This window comes from Neltuma alba, unplaced genomic scaffold, assembly GCF_004799145.2.
Source record: "Neltuma alba isolate B1F8T4 unplaced genomic scaffold, ASM479914v2 tig00011020_pilon, whole genome shotgun sequence".
Taxonomy (NCBI): domain Eukaryota; kingdom Viridiplantae; phylum Streptophyta; class Magnoliopsida; order Fabales; family Fabaceae; genus Neltuma; species Neltuma alba.
In genome coordinates, this window is record NW_021635773.1 from 164,914 (window position 1) to 187,392 (window position 22,479).

Below are 22,479 nucleotides of genomic sequence, written 5' to 3' on the forward strand. Positions count from 1 at the left end.
AAAAACCATTAAATAGATTATGTTGAAGTATTTTTGTTAATTTGTATAATTAGTTGTGTTACATTTTATATATTTAAATTTTGTAATAAACAATATGTAATTAAATTATGAGTGTGTCAAAGGAAGTGGATTTAATTTAATAAGATAATTAATGAAATATTTAATAAGATAGTTGAATTGAAGGTGAGATAGTTTGTAATATTGAACCTATAGTGTTAGGTTGAGGAGTATTTGAATCAGTTGAGGAGGACATGACAAGTGTGAGGAAGAGAAATCTGAAAGAAAAGGAGAAATAAATTTTAAGTAAAAACAAATAAAAGATACAATGACTTATAAAATAAAATTCACTTACCATACAATAAAGACAAAGAAACCACCATATGAGAGAGTAAGAAAAAAGAGAGAATTATGAGGAAGAATAGGAGAGGAAAGAAAAGAGATGGAGTAAATGAATGTAGAGAAGATATGATATTTATAGAGATCAGCGACACATTTGTAGCGGTTTTTTTGTAGCGTTTTATTGCATTTTGTGTCTGTTAGTCATTTTCTAGCGTACACATAACCGCTAGTAGTTTGTAGCGGTTATATTTGTAGCGGTTAGTAACAGCTACAAATTATAATTTTGTATATTGTAGCGGTTATTAACCGCTACAAATTTATTTTTTTTTATTTTTTAAAAATCTGTACGAATTTTAATTTATACATATGTATTTGGAAAAATTTAATAATTAGTAGTTAATTATTTAAATAATTTAAGAAAAGACGTTTACTTGATAATTGGCAAATTATCATCTCCTTGAGGAAAGAAGTCTTCAAAATTCGAGGGTTGGAAGGGTTCACTGTCGTAAACAATGTCACCATCACCCATATCATAAAGATCCCGTGGCTTGAGGTGAACGACCATATTCCAGTCTTTATGTTTCTCGTCCTCGACATAATAAACCTGTTTCTCGTCTATCGGTTTATCTAAATTGCAACGGTCACATAAAAACTCCTCGGGAAATTAAAACGTTTCTAGCGGTTCATGTGTCAACCGCTAGAAATTTTCCTTTTCTAGCGGTTTATTTGCCTGAACCGCTAGAAAATAAACGCTACAATTTTGGCACCAAGTTCCCGCCAAAACCCGGGAAATTTTCTAGCTATGAATTTCTAGCGGTTAGGTTATAACCGCTAGAAATATGCGGGAAATGGTCAAAGCGTCACTAATTTGCAGCGGTTTTTCTTAAAACCGCTAGAAATGTTGGAATTTCTAGAGGTTTTGTTTGAACCGCTAGAAATGTTCCGCTGCTAACTCAACATCTTCTTGTAGTGAAACATGATAGATAGAAGGATAATAACTCAAATAGAAAATCAATTTAAGGCCTTGATTTGATAATACTTATACTTTTAGTTGGATCCACACAAAACGAAATGGTTAGTTGTAACTTGGCCTTTAGCTTTAAGATGTTGAGAAAGGCATTAAACTATGATCAAGCAGCAGACCATATTGGTATGAAGCCATTTTATAAGCTCAAGAGCACCCATTTAGCCGCAACCTGAGACCAAAGCAAGCACAATGACCAGATTAAGAGCATAGAAGTCAGTAAATATTTTTGATTTGCCAAACAAATATGACTCTTGTCTTAGCAAAAATTCAATAAATATTTTTGCTTTAATCTTCATTTTCACAATACAGGACAGATGGCCTAAACCAAATATATTTATTACTTGGGAAGCAAGCCATTTGAAGACAAGCATTTATTTTCTTCTAACAGTATATCCATAGCAACTTAAAATTTAATTCTTACCCATTAAAAATCCAATTCTCATGGGCTAAAATACACCATGCATAAGACAAGTCTAACTTGCCTAATATGACTAGTTTCGTTTTAATACCCTCAGGAGCCATGTAATACGGACTTTTAACTATCTCATTAAATCTTTTAGCTGTAGAAAATGACAAGCATCAATAAATGAATCCTAGACAGAGGCAATTGGTTGATAAAAAATAGATTTCTTGTAGTTATAAAATCTGACAATGACTGCAATAGATATAATTTCATAGTACTTTGTCGAAACCAATGTGGACCAATGTGGGTGCAGTGATCAAAACTTACAACATTAGAAATTCTTCCCAATTTTCACTTTCAATTTAAAAATGTGCCTCAAAATACAGAATAACAACAGGAACTGTTGCTATTTTCATTTTTCCCGTTTTATTTTTTCAATTAAAAAATCCTCTATTTATCTAAAATTATAGCCTGTCACATGACATGCTGTAGAAGATTATTAAGCTAAATGTTGTAAAACTTCATTTACAGTTTAAAGATTTATATTAATTTGAATTTAAATATGGAATATTGATTTAAAATCTAAAAAAACTAACCAACCTCAAAAAATTCCCCCCAAAAAAGTAACAACATGGGCGTATAAGTCTATTCAATTGTTTTTTAATTTTATAAATATATCTGTAAATTCAAAATGATTTAATTGGGGGGACAAACAACCACTTTTTATGAACTATTAATTTTAATTTTAATCCGGATTTTATGATTTTATTAGACATTTTTTTTAGAAGATTGCATTTAAATATATAATAATAAAAACTGCCACGCAAAATCCGGATTTCGTGATTATACCCACACGTTTCCGGATTTATTTCTAGTTTATTAATTATTAATAAAAGATATAATTATATATTTTTATTAGGAATTTCTTGTAGAAAATTGCATTTAAATATGTTTAAATATATAAGAAAAAACTGCCACAATCATATAAATCACGATCAGATTAATATACCTCAATATCTTCATAACTAATTTATTTTCGGATAATATATAATAAAAAACTGTCATGATCATATAAATCATGATCGGATAAATATACCCCACTATCCTCATAACCAATTTATTTTAAGAAATTACTGATAAAGATATAATAAAAAAACTGCCTCACATTTCTAAATTTTTGGATTATAACTCTTCCTATAATTTATCAATTTATAAATCAGAACATATAAAATAATTTGAAAAAAGAAGAAATTCTGGGTTTGTTAGTTTAAACTAAACACGATCGTGTTATCAGCTAGAAACATGGGGAGAAAATGATAAAAAAAAAAGTTAAAAAAGGTGGAATTTTTTTTTAATTTAAAACAAGCATTTATCTATTTATAGATGATGTCACGTGTCGTGCTGTTATCTAGGGGCGTTCAAGACCGACCCGTCCCGGTCGGCCCGTTCTGGTTCCTGTCTTATTGGGACGGGACGGATCCGTCCCGAAATTTTTCGAGATGGGACAAACCGGGACGGGACGGGACATGGGACGGGGTTGTCCCGTCCCGGTCCTTTTTTTTATTTTTTAAATTTTTATCCCATTTATATAATATTATTTTTTTCATATTTTTTTAAGATTTGAAATTATTGTATGGAACTATGGATATATTTATTTAGAGTTTTTATATTTGTTAATGATTTGAGATTATTGATGATTAGAATTTTTAGCAAGTTTTTATTGTGTTAAAAGCTTTTGTTTAGAGTTTTTAATGATTATTATATGTAATATTTTGAGTTTTTATTTAAGAGTGTCCAAACAAATAAAAAAGAAAATAAAAAGATGTTTTTATAAGGTTTACGCCCAAAAAGACATATTAAAAAAATCAGATTTTATTTAAAAATTTTTTAAAAATTTTAAAAAAAATGAAACAAATTAAAAAATTAAAAAAATTAAAAAAAAAAAGAGGTTCGGGATGTCCCGGTCCCGTCCTGGATCTGTCCCGTCCCGACTAGGACCGGGACAAGCCGGGACACGGGACAGAAAATCTATCCCGTTACTGTTCATCGGGACGGAACCGGGACGGGCCTGTCCTGATTCCAATCCGTCCCGTGAACAGCCCTACTGTTATCAATTCCTGCCCTGTATTCTCGTTTTATATATTAATAGATAATCAATTCAAAATAAAATCACGAATGGAAGTGAGGGCGTGGCATGAGGTGAATGAGAGACTGAGAAGGCGTGGTATGAGGCGAGTGAGGGCTCTAAAATGCTTTTTTTATTGTTTTCATTTCATGAATATGTGTTTATTAAAATTAGTAATTTAAGAAACCAAACAAATTTTTTATTATTTTTAAATTAGTATATATGTATTACAATGAAAGAAATCCAAAAATAAATATTTTCAGGATGTATGCGGGGGTCAGGAGGAAAAGATGGAAAAACGTGTTGTCAGGAGTTATGGGGAAGGGATGGAGAAAAAAATGGAAGAACGTGTGGTCACTAAACAAAGGCTGAGCAACAAAAGCTGTTTAATAGGGACTGCCTTCTGTCTACTATAAATGTATAGTGCTAATGACTGATTATTAATAAATTCTTATATAATTTTAATAATATTTATATTTATCATCTTTTAATTAGAAGTTTAATAATAGAAATATAAATAGTTAACAATAGTTATATTCTATATATTACTGTCAAGATAACTAATTTATAAATATTTAAAAAAATAAATTAAATTAACTATTTATTAAAAATGTGTGTCTAGAAATAGTTTAAGGAATATTTTGAATTAAATAATATCTAGAATTGCACACACATGACGCATACTTTTTCTTGGTAAAACGGCCCCCACCGCTTTGCGCATGACTTTGAACAGGGAGTGCAAGATTGGGGGAATATCGGGGGAAAGGCTACAACCCTACAAGACCTAAATCTTACAGCTGTCTCCCTCTTTTCTCTATCACCTCTGCAACTTTTGAATTTGTGAGCGCAGGATATGATAAATTTGGCTTTTCATTTTATTTATTTTTATTTTAGTTATTTGAAAAATTATATACTTTATTTTTTTTTATCTCTGAATGTTTGTAACATTTTAAATAGTTTACTAGTATTTTAATTGATTTTTTATAAGTATTTAGCTTTAATTACAAACAAAATAAAATAGAAAAAATGGAAGAAAATATAATAATTTCTTGTCCTATTTTTCTAAGTAATAAAGAGCATTTCAAACTAACTGAATGATACTATCTCTTGTTTTAATTATAAGAGTTAGTTAACTAATTTGAGGAGATTAAGGAAAAAGGTTAATTTAGTTATTTATAGTAAATATGTGTTGTTTTACTAAAATATTTTGCTAATTGAGTATATTGGCTAGAACTTACATTGTTAGAAGGACTATCTTAAAAAATATATAAATATGAGAGATAAAATGGATTATAGTCTTATATTTAGGATTAAAATAAAAATTAAACAATGTTTTATATTAAGAATTGAAGGTAGTACTAAAAAATTTAGTACTAAATATAATAAAAATAAATTATTAAGTCTAATTTTTGAAAGAATTTGTGAAATGCTAACCGAAGTAATTATAATGGTTACGCATTTAGAGGACTAAAAATATATCATACCAAAACGATATGTTCTTTAATTAGTATATAAAATTATTGATCCACGTAAAATTTAAAATTTTGATAGATATAATTAAAATAATGAACACGGATTGGGAATTTAGTTGCAGCATCTTATTCTCTTCGCAGAACTTCCAGATCGGAGAAGCATTCGGAGCGGGCTCCGCGTTCATTTTGTTGGCAGAAACGATCCAATCCATTCGGGGAACCCAAAAACGATAGATATCTCTTGGTTGTGACTGGTTGTGATTTCGTGTATGTGTGTATGAGAGACAGAGCATCATGTGGGTTGATCAAACCCGGTGAGTTGCCGTCGTCCCGTCCGAAACCCAACCAAGCTTGTTGCCATTGATGAGTTGCCGTCACGCCTTCTGAAACTCCAATCAACTTGTTGCCAAGGTGAGTTGCCGTCGCCCCTTCTGAAACTCCAGTCAACTTCGTGTGGGTGTGTATGAGTATGGTTGTTTGCTTGGTTGTGACTGGCTGTGGCTTTGTGTGTGTGCGTATGACAACAGAGCATCGTGTGGCTTCGTGTGTGTGTATGAGAGACAGAGCATCGTGTGGCTTCGTCTGTGTGGGTATGAGAGGCAAAGCACTGCTGCTGAAATTATTCTTATTTGTTGATCTTATTTTCTTTTTCTTGGATTTTATTTTGGAGATAGAACACTGAAATTTTCTCACGTATTGTAAATGTCCTGTCGCTATTGCATATACCGGTTTTCCACAAAGGTGAAATTTTTTGGAATAAGAGTAGCTGAAACTAGTATTGTTTGGATTTTTTGTTCACAGTTGCTGCATTCTTTTGTTGATTAGTTCTCATTTTTTGTGCTTTATTGAAGACGGAGGATCTGTTTTGCTGACCTTAATGTTGTACTTCAATTAACTTGACATAAATGGTATAGAACATGTGGCTATACTTGTTAAATACTATACCTGTTATATCATATCTCCGAATTGAATGGTATGTTTTTTGGGTTGAACTTGTGATGATTGAAATGTTGTAATTGGTCCATAGCATCATGAGTAAACAAAATGGAAAAACTTCGTGGGATATAAAAGCCACAAAGGTCTTTATTAACCTATGTATTGAAAAAGTTGAGAAAGAGGAAAGAAAAGGAACTAGTTTGACCAAGCCTGCTTGGTCAAGTCTTGAGGACAACTTCACTGCAAAGACTGGGAGAATCTATACAAAAATCTAATTAAAGAACAAATTTGACTCTCTGTAACAGGAGTGGCAGTTATGGGATAGGCTGTTCCATGAGACAGGTTTGGGGTGAGATGCCGAAAGGAATACTGTTAGTGCCCCTGATGATTGGTGGGAGAGGAAAATAGTAGTAATCATTTAACTTCATTTGAGCTTGCAATTTCTCTGATATTAACATTTTTTTCATAATAAATAATATTTTGGTATTGAATTCGCAGGAAGTTCCATGCTACGAGACATTTAGAGAAAGAGGGCTTCAATTTTGGGCTGAATTAACTCAACTCTTTGGGTCTGTCGTTACAACTGGATAACAGTCATGAGCACCTTCTTCCATGACCTTTCCAAACGAAGGAGTTCCTGAAAATGATATGGAAGAAGGGTTTGGAGATAGTGAAGAAATATTGGGGGCACCAACTGGCATAAGCGAGGAGTTTAATTCGGCCACATTCAATGACAATAGTGAAGGAAGTAGAAGCAACACTGGGATGAGACAAGAAAACACTCGTGGGGGTAAAAGTACAGGTGGCAGTCGTCCTAGTAGTTCATTAGGGGTTAGAAAAAAGGATGAATCCATAAAGAAGAAGAACACTGCCACTATGAAAATAGTGGATGCATTAAGCAAGATAGCTCAAGCAAATGAAAATGATTCTCAGCGGGAACATGAAAAGATTTCAGAAGCACGTGCTTATGAGACGTCAATTGCGGGAGTCATGGAGCACCTTAACAAAGTTGATGAAATTGTTGATGATCCTGATTTGTTTGGCCGGTGCACAACACTCCTTATGGACAAACCAGCTGCAAGGGAGATGTATGTGGCTCTGAAGAACAAAAGGGAAAGACTCCTGATCTTCTTGAAGCACGCAACTAAATATTGAGACTTCATTTGTATTGCTTATCATAGTATTTGACTACTTTTTGTGTTACTCGGGAGATAACTGTGATAATTTGCATATATTTTTGAGAATGATGTAACCAGCACTATTGTATGTGACTGCTAAACTTCTTTAGGAATTAGACAACTTATTTCCTTGTTGGTGGATACGTTTCTCTTCATTTGTGTAAAGAGCTCCGGCATACAAGTATTCATACAGGCAAGCATGGGTAAGGGACATTTTACAAGGCCATTCCACTTGTTATAACATGTTTAGGATGGAAAGGGAAGTGTTTTTCAGTCTTTGCACAGAATTGCAGCAACACGGTCTTAAGGAAACTAGAAATGTTGGATACATGAAATGGTTGTAATGTTTTTAAATACCGTTGGCTATGCGCTTAGTAGATGGATGCAGCAAGAAAGATTTCAGCATTCGGGGGAGACAATTAGTAGACATTTTCATAATGTCTTACTGGCATCCTATAGACTTGCTATGTCCAATATCAAACCAAAAGATCCAATATTTCAGCATTTGTATTCAAAAATACAGCCTGGTGGTCAATATTAGCCCTTTTTCAAACATGCTATTGGAGCAATTGATGGAACACATATTTCATGCATTGTTAATGCAACTGAGCAAACAAAATTTGTTAACTGAAAAGGAAGAGTGACGCAAAATGTAATGGCGGTTTGCGATTGGGACATGTGCTTCACTTTTGTATTAGCCGGATGGGAAGGTAGTGCGCATGATACTTGTATATTTGACCACGCTCTCACAAATCCTTCCATGAACTTTCCCCATCTGCCTCAAGGTATATTTTAAATTGCTACAATTTATTTATGCGATACTGTGAGAAAACAAAGTTTATTGACATCAATCATATATTTCATGTAGGCAAATATTATTTGGTGGATGCTGGCTATCCGACACCCGTGGGATACCTTGGTCCTTACAGACGTGAACACTATCATCTCCCTGATTTTCGAAGGTCATCTGCACTTGAAAATGATAATGAGGCGTTTAATTATTTGCACTCAAGTCTACGAAGCACTATTGAAAGAACTTTTGGAGTTTGGAAGAGTAAGTTTGTAATTTTAGGAAACATATCGAGCTATGACTTTCCAACACAGGTTCAAATTGTTTGTGCAACGATGGCCATACATAACTTCATTAGATCAACATCCATTTCTGATCCTGGTTTCATTCAGTTTGAACAAGAAGGCTCTTATGCAGAAGAAAATAACGACGATGATGGAGTTGGATCTTTACATATACCTTCATCAATAAAATCTTCATCTCACATGGCTCGACTTCGTGACTCCATAAGAGATCAAATTGTTCACTATATACGAAAATAGTCATGTCTTTTTTATTTCCTTTTTTCTTTTCAGATAATGTAATGTGTTGTTAAAAAAAAAGTATTTGGACAAATATATTTTGTTGCAACATCTATTATTAAGACAATTGATATGAAATTTTTTGTGTGGTTCTTTAATTTTGTGAAAAAAAAATTATGGGATTTTTTCATCTTTAAAATCTCTAAGAAATGATCATATTTTTTGTTGGCAAAATATATTATTTTACAAAAAACATATTTAATTACTTTATTAATATATATACGTATTAATTTTAATTATTTTATTAATATATATTCTTTATTAATATATATACATATTAACTATTTTATTAAATTATTTTACAAAAAACATATTAGTTTATTTTATTAATTTATATACGTATTAAATTTTTTATTAATATTATTTATTTACTTCAAATAAACATATATTATGAAATATATCTTCTATGTAATTATCATTTAAACTTATGTCCTTTTTATAATTTCTACATGTAAAAAGCACTTCTGACAAAACCTATCCAAACACTTTCACTTTATCGAAATCACTTTTTCAGAAAATCTATTCTTTCAAAATCTATTCTCTCTAAAATCAATTCTCCAGAAGTTATTTTCTAAACTATGGTTTTGCTCCATCCAAACACTCTTTTAATACGACAAACCCCTCACGAAGTGGGGCGCTGGTTCAGGCAGACGGTGATTTGTGAACAGGGACGTGTCATTGGTGGGAAGCGGAAAGTGTGAAGTAGTGGGAGGACGGTTGAAATGGGCCTGGAATGGCTGAAAGCCTGAAAGGTGGAACGTCGGGTTCTGTTTTATAGTGCAAGAATTTATGTTACTATTTTTTGTTTGCGCCAAGAATTACTAAAGCTTTTTTTGTTCCTATATACAAGTAATGAAGGTTTAGTGTTTTAAGTAGGGGGAAATCTGCAATTAATTTGAGACTAATTTAATACTTTAATCAATTATTTAAGAGTGCCTTATAATGAGCACCAAATTTTGATATTATTTCAAAACAATAGTTAGGACCTAATTAGAGAGATAAATATTTCATATAATTATGAGCTTTTCTCTAAATTAATCCCATTTTATTTATTTCTGATATTTTAAAAAATATGATATTATCTGGTCAAATTAATTAATTAGTTGGGTGTTATATTAACATTCAAAAGAAAGACGATGCGTCATGAGAGGCGGCTTAAGAAAAGAAACAAAAAGAAAAAGATTCCAACTTCCAATAGCTACTTTCTCCTCTTTGAATGTGTTCCGCTGCTTTGCTTTGTACGAAGAGAAATGACTAATGAGAGAAAGAGAATTAATAAAATGATGCAGTGAATTGAAATACGCTAGATGGAAGTATTTACCCAAATTCATACGTTACTAATAGTGATAAAAGGACTATGAATCCTTAGCGTAAAAAAAAAAAAAAAACTTGTTTGGTTTTTCATTTTGAAAATAATTTCTAATTTTTAAAAACAGAAAAACAAAAAAACTTTGTTGGCAATTTGTTTTTAATTGATTGTTTTGACAAACAAAAGAACAATAATATATTTTAAAAACTGAAAACCAAAATAATTTTTACAATTTTTATTTTTGAAATATTTTTTTTTTAAATTAGAGAAATCTTCTTTTCTTCTCTTTTACTACCTACTACTTATTATTACTGGTAATAACTACCACTTATCAAAATATAATTTTTTATTTTTTTAAATGTGATTTTTTAATCCAGAACAACAAAAGCAGGCTTTTCTAATGCACAAGAAATCATCAGATAAATTTACAATTACACAACAAACTTCCCAATCTAATAATTTTTATACAAACCCCCTTCTGAGCCTTATAAAATCTCCTCTCTTCTCCCCTTGCAGCCTCTTATAACTTGAATACCGCTGCGTGTTTACACTCGCCTTCGCTTGGATAGTTGCTGCTGTCACTGCTTGTAACGTCTTAGGTAATTCATCACAACTTTTTTAGTTCAAAATATTGACATGCTTCTTTTAAAAGTTTCATCTTGCCCCATAAAAGCTGTAATTTCACCTAATGATTTTCTGAGTATGTCCAGTCTGTATAGTTTTTCAATAATACGTTGGTTTTCATTTACTAGTTGACTTACTAGTTGACGTTCTTCAATTCTATTAAATAAATATAAAAATTTCTCATCATCTTTATCTTGTTTCCATATCATTTTATAAATTCCCTCCTTGTTTTCCTGCAAATATAAAATTATAAAATAAACATAAAATAAGAACTAACACAGATAACAAATATACTTACATCATGTCATTTTTTATATATTTTTTCAAGTTTTTTAATTTTTTGACAGGTATAAAACAATCCTCGTAGTCAAGAATGTTTTTTTAACCATTGTCTAATCTATTTTGACCGTGTCTTAAAATATCAATAAGAAATTCGATAACAGTGATTGCTATGACTTATTCTTCTACAGTATTAGACGATAATTTCACCTAAAAAAGAAAGAACTGGACAGAAGGAGATGAAAGAAAGCAAAAGGCAAGTTATAAATATTGAAAGTGAAAGAATAAAGACCGTAATAAAATCTAATATATTTATATACTCACAGAACACGGAAGACTTTGTATATATGAACGACTTTGTGTATGTTTTTTGCATTATCTGATGCTTCTAATAGGTTTTACGTTTTCGTTCGTTCCACACTTGTAAAACTAAATTTGTTGAAATCCAGATGAAAACCAAAACATTAAAGACTGAAACTTATACTGGTTGAAAACCGAATCTGTTAGAAATCCAATACTTTGACTAAGATACATTGTTAGATAAGAAAAAAAATCTAAAACAATAAATAAATTTACTCCTGTCATAAAAAAATATAACATTATTAAATATTTTTTTAATAAATACTTTCATTTTATTTAATTAATTTAATTAGATTAAACAGGTTAGATAAACAAGTCAATTATAAAAAATATGATATATTTTTTTAATATATTTTCTTCATTATAATTAAAAAAATATAAGTAATAATTCTATTAACAACTATTTTTGTAATTTATGTTAGTTTATTAACAACTAGTGCAAACAACTAATGTCACCCTAAATTATATTAACAAGTAGTATATAATTTATTAGATGAAAAGAAAGTTTAAAAATTAAAATAATAAATATATTAAATATTAAAATAAATAATTAGTTATAGGTAATTTCATAAATTTTTTTCACAAGTTTTTTGAAATTTGTTTTCATAATTTTTTAATTTTCTCTCCCTACAATCTTTTCCATTATTCTCTTGCTCTCTTCTTGTCTTGTCCTTCTTTTCTTCTTCTTTTTTTCTCTCACTCTTAGATCTTGTAAGAAAATGGGCCAGTCCATCCTTGGTGGATTGGACCCAAGCCCAGTATCATTTGGGGTCCTGGTGCAAATAACAAGACTTGTGGGTCTTAAAGTGCAATTTTTGCCCTTTAATATATTTTGCCAACAGCGGGAACAGTTATGTCGAGGGAGGCAGTTTTCTTTTTGAAAATATGCATGGGATAAGTTAACCGTAGCATCAGTTATTGGCATGCACGTTCGGTTTTCATTTCTCCTCTCCTGCCTTTTCCAGTCTCCTCCCTCCCTCTCTGCAAAAGCTTTCCCTCCGATGCATTTGCTGTGTCTCCCATATCCGACTCCGTGACCGTGATCGGACCTCCGCGTGGCAACCTGACTTTACCGCAGACTCCAGGTATGCCCGAAAACCTACATTGGTATCAGAGCATGTGATATTTCCTGTAGATTCTGTGGCCTGCGTTTTCATATCAGTATTTTTTCTGATTGTTCGGTCTGAGTAACTTGTGATTTGCTTCAATAAATTATGCAAATCCTCCATTTTACCTTCAGTATGATAGTTTTTGTGTCTTATATTTATGTTTAGACATATTGGGTTGCTTCTCTGCCTCTGTGAAAATCGATTTTACAGTATCTATTTTCGGCCGTACGTTTTCGTTTTTGGGTGTCTCGAAAATGAAGTTTCTTGGATTCAAAAATTATCCCATTGCGTAGAGCTCGGAAAAACGAAGAAAATGACATGAAGTACACTAAAAACGGACACCGGACGGCGGAGATACGGAGGAGAGAAGAAAGCGGGTCCGACGGTCCGTCGGACCCGACCCGGTTGCAGAAGCCGGGTCAAGGCGACCCGGCTGGAGGTTGAAGGAGACCTTCAGGGGCCAAAACGGCGTCGTTTTGGCCCCTCCTTAAAAAAAAAAAAGGTATTACTGGGCTGGACGTAGGATCCAGCCCAGACCAAAAAAAAAAAAAGGGGGAAACGGTGTACTGGGCTGGATCCAGCCCAGACCAAAATAATAAAAAAATTTTTTGAAGGGAACCGGTTGGGCCGAAATGGACCCAAACCCAACCGGCCCAAATACTATAATTAAAAAAAAACGAGAATTAAAAAAAAAAAATTGGACCAAGCAGCGCCACGTGTAAAAACCCTCTTCCTTAAACAGCAATACTTTTCATAAGACTTCTACTATGGTAGAAAAAGGAAGGATGTACAACAACTACCATAGTAGAAAGAAATTGCGTAATTTTAGAGAATTAACATTTAAAACTTGGTTCTATCTCAAATGCAGTTGCATGCAACTAAAATAATCCATTCATATCTACTGGGCCTCCGAGCCTCCGGCCCGGGTAACACATACATCTCATACAGCCCATCCAATTGGTTTCTAACAACGTAACTCCGAGTTCCACAAACAATAGAAAAGGGCCTCCGGCCAATTAAAAGTGAGAAGTTACACTTCCTCCGGTTTACAATAAAGCCGGGTAATCAAAATATTTCAAAAGACCCTAACTGTGGCAATATACAACAAATCCATACATAAACAAAGGCTAGAGGCCTAAAGCTAACCAAGCTCAAGCCTCCGCGTCTCTTCCCGAAGGCACACGCCTAGAACCTTCACCTGAAAACATTTTAAACCACGGGGTGAGACAAAGTCCCAGTAACCAACCTTTCCAATACTAGGTACTACTAAATAGGTGCTCGTGAGGTGTCAAGTGGGGCAGTTCACAAATAATACATAATGATAGCCACAATAATTATGCAAGTGCAATGATGCAATCCCATCAACCAAATCCCTCACTTTGGGGGATTTTCAGGAGCCGAACCCGGCCTATCCCTCACTATGGGGGACGTAAGGAGCCATAAAGGCCTATCCCTCACTCTGGGGGACGTAATGAGCCCGAAGGCCTATCCCTCACTATGGGGGACGTAAAGAGCCAACCATCATGCATTAATGGAGGCCTTACCACGTGGTAGTAACAGACAACTCTCACCAAAATTCCCAATTAATGCATCATGCTCAAATCATAATCAAGAGTAATAATCATTTCACAATTAACCTCATTCAGTGGCATATCTTTCACAATTCCACAAATTCATTCATCATAAATCCAAACCCCACAAGACGGTTTTCCATTTTTATATACAACATATAATTCGAACACAATTACTATTTGGAGCACAAAACACAAATCTACTCACAATACCACAGAAGCAAGTACTAAGGATTGGAAAGTGGTTACCTCTCGCCTGAGCAAGGAATAACAAACCGACGATGTGGCCCCGTGCACCACCAAGACTCACAACCGGTCTACACAAGCACACAAACACACAACCAACATATATTAGCTTTCAAACTAATAATGTGGCCAAAACAACACTTGGGGACACAAAATTCCTATCTCCCATCAAACTCTACCCAACTCAAAGGGTAAAACTATCAAAACAACCCTCCAAAATCATACCAATCCATTAACACCTTAATTCCTTTCCAAACATCAATTAAGATTCAAACCTCAAGACCCACTATGGAATTCAACCTCCAACCCCAGTTGAGCAATTAAGGTTCCAACAACAAATCTAAACCGATTAAACATCCAATTTAACCCTCCTTAACATAACCCAATTCACAAAACTCAAAATCAATCTCTACATTATCATCCTCAATCCCAAATCATCCAATTCCATAAACCCTAACTCCAAAATTCAAGATTCTTTAAATCCAAGGAAATACTACACCGATTAAATACTTAAACTATCCCAAAGCAATCAATTAAACTCAAAACAATCGGTCAAAAACCTCAGTTCCATCATAACTTAGAAAACCTAGAGTTCCACTAAAAATCCTCAGAAATTCCATGGAAATCAGAAAGAAAAGAAGAAGATTAGAGGTTAAAATCACTTACTTGAGGTAATGGATCCTTAGAAATGTCTTTCCAAGCCTTAAAACCGAAACCCTAGCAGAGCTCCTCTCTCCTCCTTCAGATTTTCTAATTTTCGCAACTCTGAACCCTCCAGCGACTATATAGAATCGCGACCTTTCGCCGCGGCGAACTAATCCCGAGAGGGATTACTCGCCTGAAAAACCGACTTCGCCGCGGCGAAAGCTTCCCGAGAGGAAACTCTCGCTCGCCCAGAAGAACTTCGCCGCGGCGTGCCCTTACCTTCGCCGCGGCGAAACCTTCCCGAAAGGGAAGCCTCGCTCACCAGAACAACTTCGCCGCGGCGTCCCCAAGACTTCGCCGCGGCCAAACCTTCCCGAGAAGACACTCCCCTCTGAAACTCCCGGTTCGCCGCGGCGAACATACCCTGAGAGGGGTACGTTCACCTATGCCTCCAACCCACCTCAAATCCAACCCAAACACCAAGATCAAGATTAAATCACTAATCTATCCTCAAAATCAACCCAAAAGAGGCTATTAAGACCCGGTAAAACTTAGGATGTTACACCACGTGGCTCGTTCTGCCACGTGGCACCCCACCTTGGCACGTGGGGACCACCACCTGACAGGTGGGGGGTGGCGCGTGGAAGCCGGAGGCACGGCGCATGTCGCCGGCGGCAGCTGCATGGTGGCGCGTGAAGTACCGCGCTGACAGGCGAGTGGGAAAATATTTTTTTCAATTTTTCGCTAATTTTTCCTTCTAGGGGGCGTGTAGGCGCGTGAAAGGTCCGTTTGAGGTGCGGTTTGTCTCTAAAATCCCTAAAATCAAGATCTTATTTTGATATATAATTTGATAATTTTGAAGATAATTAAGGATCTATTTGTGAGTATTTCAGTGTATTTTCTGGTATTTTTCATGCGGAAATAAATTCCAGAATATTCAAAATAATTTAAATTATTTTGTTCTAGGTGAAAATGAAGTAAGAGGCTTCTAGTAGCACTGAAAATATGCAAGATGGTTCATTGGAATACTTATACATGGATAATGCAGTTCCAGAATATGAACCAGAGGATGAATATCCTGAAGAGGACCCTGAAGAGGTTCCTCAAGAAATCCCGGAGGAGTTAATGGATTCTGGACCTGAGTCAGAATCTTTATTTCCCACTGAACCCCTCCGTACCGAACCTCATTTGGTCTGTAATGATTCGCTAGATCTTCCCAATAAAACCGAAGTAGAGGAAGGCGAAGAGGTGGATCAACCCTGTACCCCTGCTTTAGCTATGAGAATAGCTAAAAGTGATGCAGCTAAATTGACAAACATAAAAGGCATCAATGGTGTGCTCGCTAGCTACGTCCATTACATGACCGATAAGAAGAATACAGAATTCTACCTTAGAGTCATAATGGAGTACATAAGAGCAATAAGAGTTAGAGGCAGACCTAAAGGCAGACCCATAAGAAAGTCTTACTGGATTTGGGCCATAGAGCTAGTGTCCTCCTTTATGAACAAAACGCGTAAACTTAGAAGCCTAAGAAAAGCAATGCTTGATTACATTTATGTTCATATCAAATGATGTAATATTTGTATTCGCCATGAATTTGTGATTTCATGCATTGTAAACAGACTAAGTATGTTACTTCATTTAATGAAATTACTTGAATTATTGTTGTATGATTATTTATGAATATCATATGTATGCCTTTTATAAGTGGGAGCTTTTAGAAGATGAGACTTCTAAAGGTTACAATCTTTGCAGTGCTTATATAAAATCCTTGATAGGACATGATGATTATTGCTAGCATCTGTGTGATGGAAGATACAAACGTATTCTCTTGATCATAGATCTTGTAATTTCATTGTTTACTGATCGAGGATAATATAGGCACATTACATTGTATACTTCATTGTGCTATATAACTGAAATGTTCTTTGGTTCCGTTCTCTTCAAAGAGAACATAGATTAATGTGGGATAGATTTGTCACAGAACTAAGAATGGCAACCAAGAACTAATAGCTGAATTGAACAAGGGAGAAAAGCTTAATGGGGACAACTGGGACATCTGGCACCGAAAGGTCCAGTATATCCTAGAGGAACAGGAGCAATAGAGCTCTCACCACTGCTATGGTTGAACCTGAGGCTGGCAACACAAACCAGACAGGAGAGACCAAGAGGGCATATCTAACCTGGAAAAAGAAGAATAGCATAGCAAGAATCACGCTTTTGAGCTCCATGGCTGATGACCTGATGTGTGATTTGTTTGAATCGCACAAAACTGCACAGGCCATGTGGATAGCAATGAAGGATAAGTTTGGCGGAGTTCTACGACCAAGCTTAGAAGGTTGACAATTAAGTTTGATACCTATAAGCTCAAGCCAAACAATCCTATGAAGCAACATCTGAGAGAGATGGCCAATATGATCGGGGGAACTGAAGGAAGCTGGACATAATCTGTCTGATGAGCAGCAAGTGCAGGCTGTCATCAGGTCGCTCCATGCAAGTTGGGAGCACATGAAAGTCAACCTAACCACAATGAAAACATCATCACTTTTAATGAGTAGCTAAGCATCTGGAGCTGGAAGATGAACGTTTAGAGGCTTACAAGAGCTCCGGACAGACTTATTTAACTGAGGATGCTGGTACTTCCCAATCTAAGCCCAATTTCAAAAGGGCAAGAAGAGCCCAAAAGAAAGGGAAGAAGGGCGGTCCTCAATTTAAAAAGGGCAAGAAACAATTTAAGAAGAAGGGAAAGAAAGGCGGGAAGAAGAAGCTAGACCTGAAGAAGGTCAAATGCTTCGCCTGCCAACAAATGGGCCATTTCGCACGTGACTGTTCTAAACAGGCTGAAAGCGAAAAGGTATTAGTGAATTATGTGAATTCACATGTTTCATATGTTTAGTACTGTTTTTCTAACAGAACCTGTTTCTTCTTCTTGGATTATAGACTCAGGCTCCACAGACCACGTAAGCAGGGATCGGGGATCCTTTGTGGAATACCGTCGGTTGCCGTATCAAAGCAAGGGCTTTATGTTGGGAACAATGCGAGAATCGAGTTCGAGGGATTGGCACCATGCAAGCTTGCTTTGCGTGGTGGAAAGTGTGACAACCGCTCTTTCAAAACCATTTTAGATTAAATCCAACAATTTATTTGAATGATTAACCATGATAGAAAAGAAGAAACCTTAAAATTTTAAAATCGCTATCATGGTTAAAAGAAATAAACTTATAATAAGAGTAACATCGATCGTTACCTTGGGCCTTGGACTTCAAAGTCCAGAAATATCATTCAACCATTAGCCCAAACCAAACTTATATTTTCAAACATACGAACTGATAAATCAGTTTAATATAAACTATAGAGCTCATTAGTCAAAAGTCAACACTTTCAAAAGAGCGTTACATGCAGAGTCTAAAATGTCTCGGGCCTCCTCACGGCCCTATCATACCAGATAGTAGTAATTAAAAGTATTATTTTACATCATGATAGTAGATGAGCCCTATGTGGCAATATATAACAAGTCAGCACATAGAACAAAAGCAGGGAGGCTATACAAGCTATAACAGCACACTATGCCTCCGGAGCCTTCCCTGATGGGCCACCACCTGAACTATCGCCTGAAAATGTTAAACCACGGGGTGAGACAAACGCCTCAGTAACCAACTTTCCAACTCATCATACATACTAACACGTGCTCGTGAGGTGTCAAGTGGGACAGTTATTAATTCTCGAGAACATAGATATATCCATAGAAATATAATTTCAATCATCCAAACCCTCACTATGGGGGCCAACACACAAGCCACATAAGTCTATCCCTCACTCTGGGGGATCAATCAAACATATGGGCCTATCCCTCACTCTGGGGGACGAATAAGAAGCCACAAAGGCCTATCCCTCACTATGGGGGACGAAAGAAGAAGCCAACCAATGTGCACCAATGGCGGCCTTACCACGTGGTAGGATAGGACTCAATCCAAAATCCAAATAACAACCAATCATTCACAATATAATAAAAATGTCTCAATCTTTTCTCAGTATAATCCATAAGATATAAATCATATCTTTTCCAAACTTCTCAATCACATTCCAAAAATCCCACAAGACAATTTTCATAGCTCAAAAGATATAACATATCTACTCAAGTTCCAAATATCAAATATTATCTAAAAATAGCAAAATACTCACAAACAACATATTAGCACATATAACAAGTGGAAAGTGGTTACCTCTCGCCAAAGCAATACTAAGGATTACCACAAGGTCAATCCTTTGCTCAACCAATAATTAATCTACACAATTAATATAACCACATATTAATATTAATTAATTATTAATTAATAAACTTCTCTAATTATTTAAATTTTACTCTAAATTCCCGCAACTCTCATAACCAAAAATTATTAAGTATTTTAGCAACAACTTAAAATTTCTAACAACCCAAATTATTTATTTACCACCTCCAAATTATTTACCTTAAAAAAGGATTTTCACAATTTCCAAATATAAAATTATTATGTTCTAAATTCTAAAAATCTTCATTTAAGTTTAAACCTCAAAATCAAACTATCAAAAATTCAATAATACTTCAAATATTTATAACTAAATAATCTAATCAAAACTTTAATGGTATAACTACCATATATATATTTCCATAAATAATAAACTTTTTAGCTACAATAATTATTTTAAAACCTCCAGTCACCCAATAAATAAAACTAAACCGATTAAAAACTCAATAATATATCAAACAATCCAAATAAATTATTTAACTTAAATTTAATCGGTAAAAAATATGGTATATCTCATACATAACAGATTTTCCACTAAATAAATTAATTTTAAATACTAAAACTAGCAAATAGAGAAATCTAAACCGATTAAAATTAACAACTCATTTACTTCTAAATTTCTATAGTCATCTTTTGTCAAAACTCAATACTTATATCATATATAAGTCTCAAAATTTTCTCTAATCACTATGGTAATACTACTATTAGGAAGCATAAAAATATATGAAATATTTATGAAGAAAGTTTGATGAAAAGAGATAATTTCATGTACCTAAAATATCTTCAAAGCTTGCCCTCTGCTTCACCGGTATGCTTCTCTTCTCCACACACTTCGGCCCTCTCTTTCTCTCTTTTCTTCTTCTCTTTCTCTCTTTCTTCTTGTTTGCCGTGGGGGGGGGGGAAATGGATTGTGGGGGGTATTTAACACCCCCACAATTATTGGGGGAGGGGTTTTTTTCAAACCCAACCCCCAATTTTCCACGCCCCCTCCCCAAAATTTCCATGCCTCCCTCAACTTTCCACCGATATTCGGTGGAAAGTTGGACTTTTGTTTTTTTTTTTTTAAATTTTAATTATTAATAAAATATTATTATATTATATTATTTTTCAATTACTTTTTTTTTTTTTTAAGGATATTACAATTCTCCCCACCTAATAAGAATTTTGTCCCCAAAATTCAAACAACCACACACAAGAAATAAAAACAAAAGTAACTCAAAGTGCTTACTAAGAAAACAGGTAAGGGTACTCATAACGCATCCGTTCCTCTGTCTCCCAAGTAGCATCACCGGGACTCATGCCCTTCCAAAAGACTTTAACAAGACGGATAGTTTTGTTCCTTAATTGTTTATCCTTAACGTCCAAAATCCGCTCTGGTTCTGCTGGATAGGTCAAATTATCTCGCAACTCGACCTCTTCGGGTTCAATAACATGAGACGGATCGGGATGATACTTTTTCAACTGTGACACGTGGAACACGTCGTGTAAACTGGAAAGATGTGGCGGCAGCGCAATTCGATATGCAACAGGTCCAATCCGCTCCAAAATCTCATAAGGACCCATAAATCGGGGTGTAAGCTTCTTGGCTTTGATGGATCTACCAACACCAGTGACAGGTGAAACCTTCAGAAATACATGATCACCCACTTCAAATTCTAAAGGTCTCCTCCGACGATCCGCATAACTCTTCTGTCGACTTTGGGCCATCAACAACTTCTGCTTGATCAGCTCAATCTTTCTGGTTGTGATGTCCACTAAATCTGGGCCAATAATTGTTCTTTCACTTAATTCAGTCCAACAAAGTGGAGATCTACATTTCCTCCCGTACAAAGCTTCATATGGTGCCATCTGAATGCTAGCGTGATAGCTGTTGTTATAGGCAAACTCTGCTAATGACAAGTGAGTGTCCCAACTACCCTTTAGCTCTATAGCGCAAGCCCTCAACATGTCCTCGAGAGTCTGAATCGTCCTCTCAGTCTGTCCATCAGTCTGAGGATGATAAGCAGTACTAAACTTGAGCTTAGTGCCCATGGCTTCATGTAATGACTGCCAGAAGTTCGATGTAAACCTCGGGTCCCTATCTGAAATGATAGACTCCGGCACTCCATGAAGTCGAACAATCTCATCTATATACAGCTTTGTCAATCGTTCTAAAGAGTAAGTACTCTTGATAGGCAGGAAGTGCGCTGACTTAGTCAATCTATCTACAATTACCCATATCGCATCATAGCCAGCGGGGTTCTTGGCATACCAGTAATGAAATCCATAAAATACTATCCCATTTCCATTGGGGAATATCAAGATTCTTTAATAGTCCTGGAGGTCTCTGATGTTCTATCTTGACCTTTTGACATGTCAGACATTTCATTACAAAGTCCGTGACATCCCTCTTCATTTTTGGCCACCAGTAGTTCCTTTTCAGGTCTTGGTACATCTTGGTTATCCCTGGGTGTATCGTGTAATTACTTCGATGCGCCTCTTCTAGAATAGTCCTTTTGATTTCCTCATTATTAGGGACACAAATCCTCTTCTTGTACCTCAGGATTCCTTCTTCACCAATTTCATAATCAGGCACACCATGGGTCTCCACTTCCTCTCGGATGCTCAGTAACCGGTCATCCTCCATCTGTGCAGCCTTCAAGTCTCGAAAGAACTCATAATCACCCAAAATTGATTGTAGAGTGGCTGGAGCCTCATGCACCACTTGGAGATCTCTCAATCTCTCTAAGCAGTAGTGTTCCTCCAAACTCATGTGAAACACATGCACCGTTTTCCTACTCAAAGCGTCTGCAACCACATTGGCTTTACCCGGATGATACTTAAGCTCAAAGTCATAGTCCTTGATGAATTCCATCCACCGGCGTTGTCTATTATTCAGTTCCTTCTGATCTATTAAATACTTCAAGCTCTTGTGATCGCTGAAGACTTCAAACTGTGATCCATATAAGTAGTGCCTCCAGATCTTCAATGCAAAAACCACCGCCGCTAATTCCAGGTCATGTGTAGGATAATTTTCCTCATGTGGCCTTAATTGCCTAGATGCATAGGCAACCACCTTTCCTTCCTGCATCAGGACACACCCTAAACCCTTAAGTGAAGCATCAGTGTAAAGGGTGTACGGTTTACTAGGATCTGGAATAGTCAACACTGGAGCCGTGGTCAACTTAGCCTTCAGTTCTTGGAAAGCCGCCTCACACTT

The 22,479-nt window shown here is 35.2% G+C and overlaps 1 protein-coding gene across 1 annotated transcript; it reads right to left on the reverse strand.

Moving 5' to 3' along the window:
• Nucleotides 1-20,507: 20,507 nt before the first annotated feature.
• LOC114760773 (uncharacterized) lies at nt 20,508-21,008 on the reverse strand. Its single transcript, XM_028950058.1, has one exon. It carries the CDS (start codon nt 20,985-20,987, stop codon nt 20,508-20,510), a length of 480 nt encoding a protein of 159 aa, XP_028805891.1. The 5' UTR covers nt 20,988-21,008.
• Nucleotides 21,009-22,479: the final 1,471 nt, after the last annotated feature.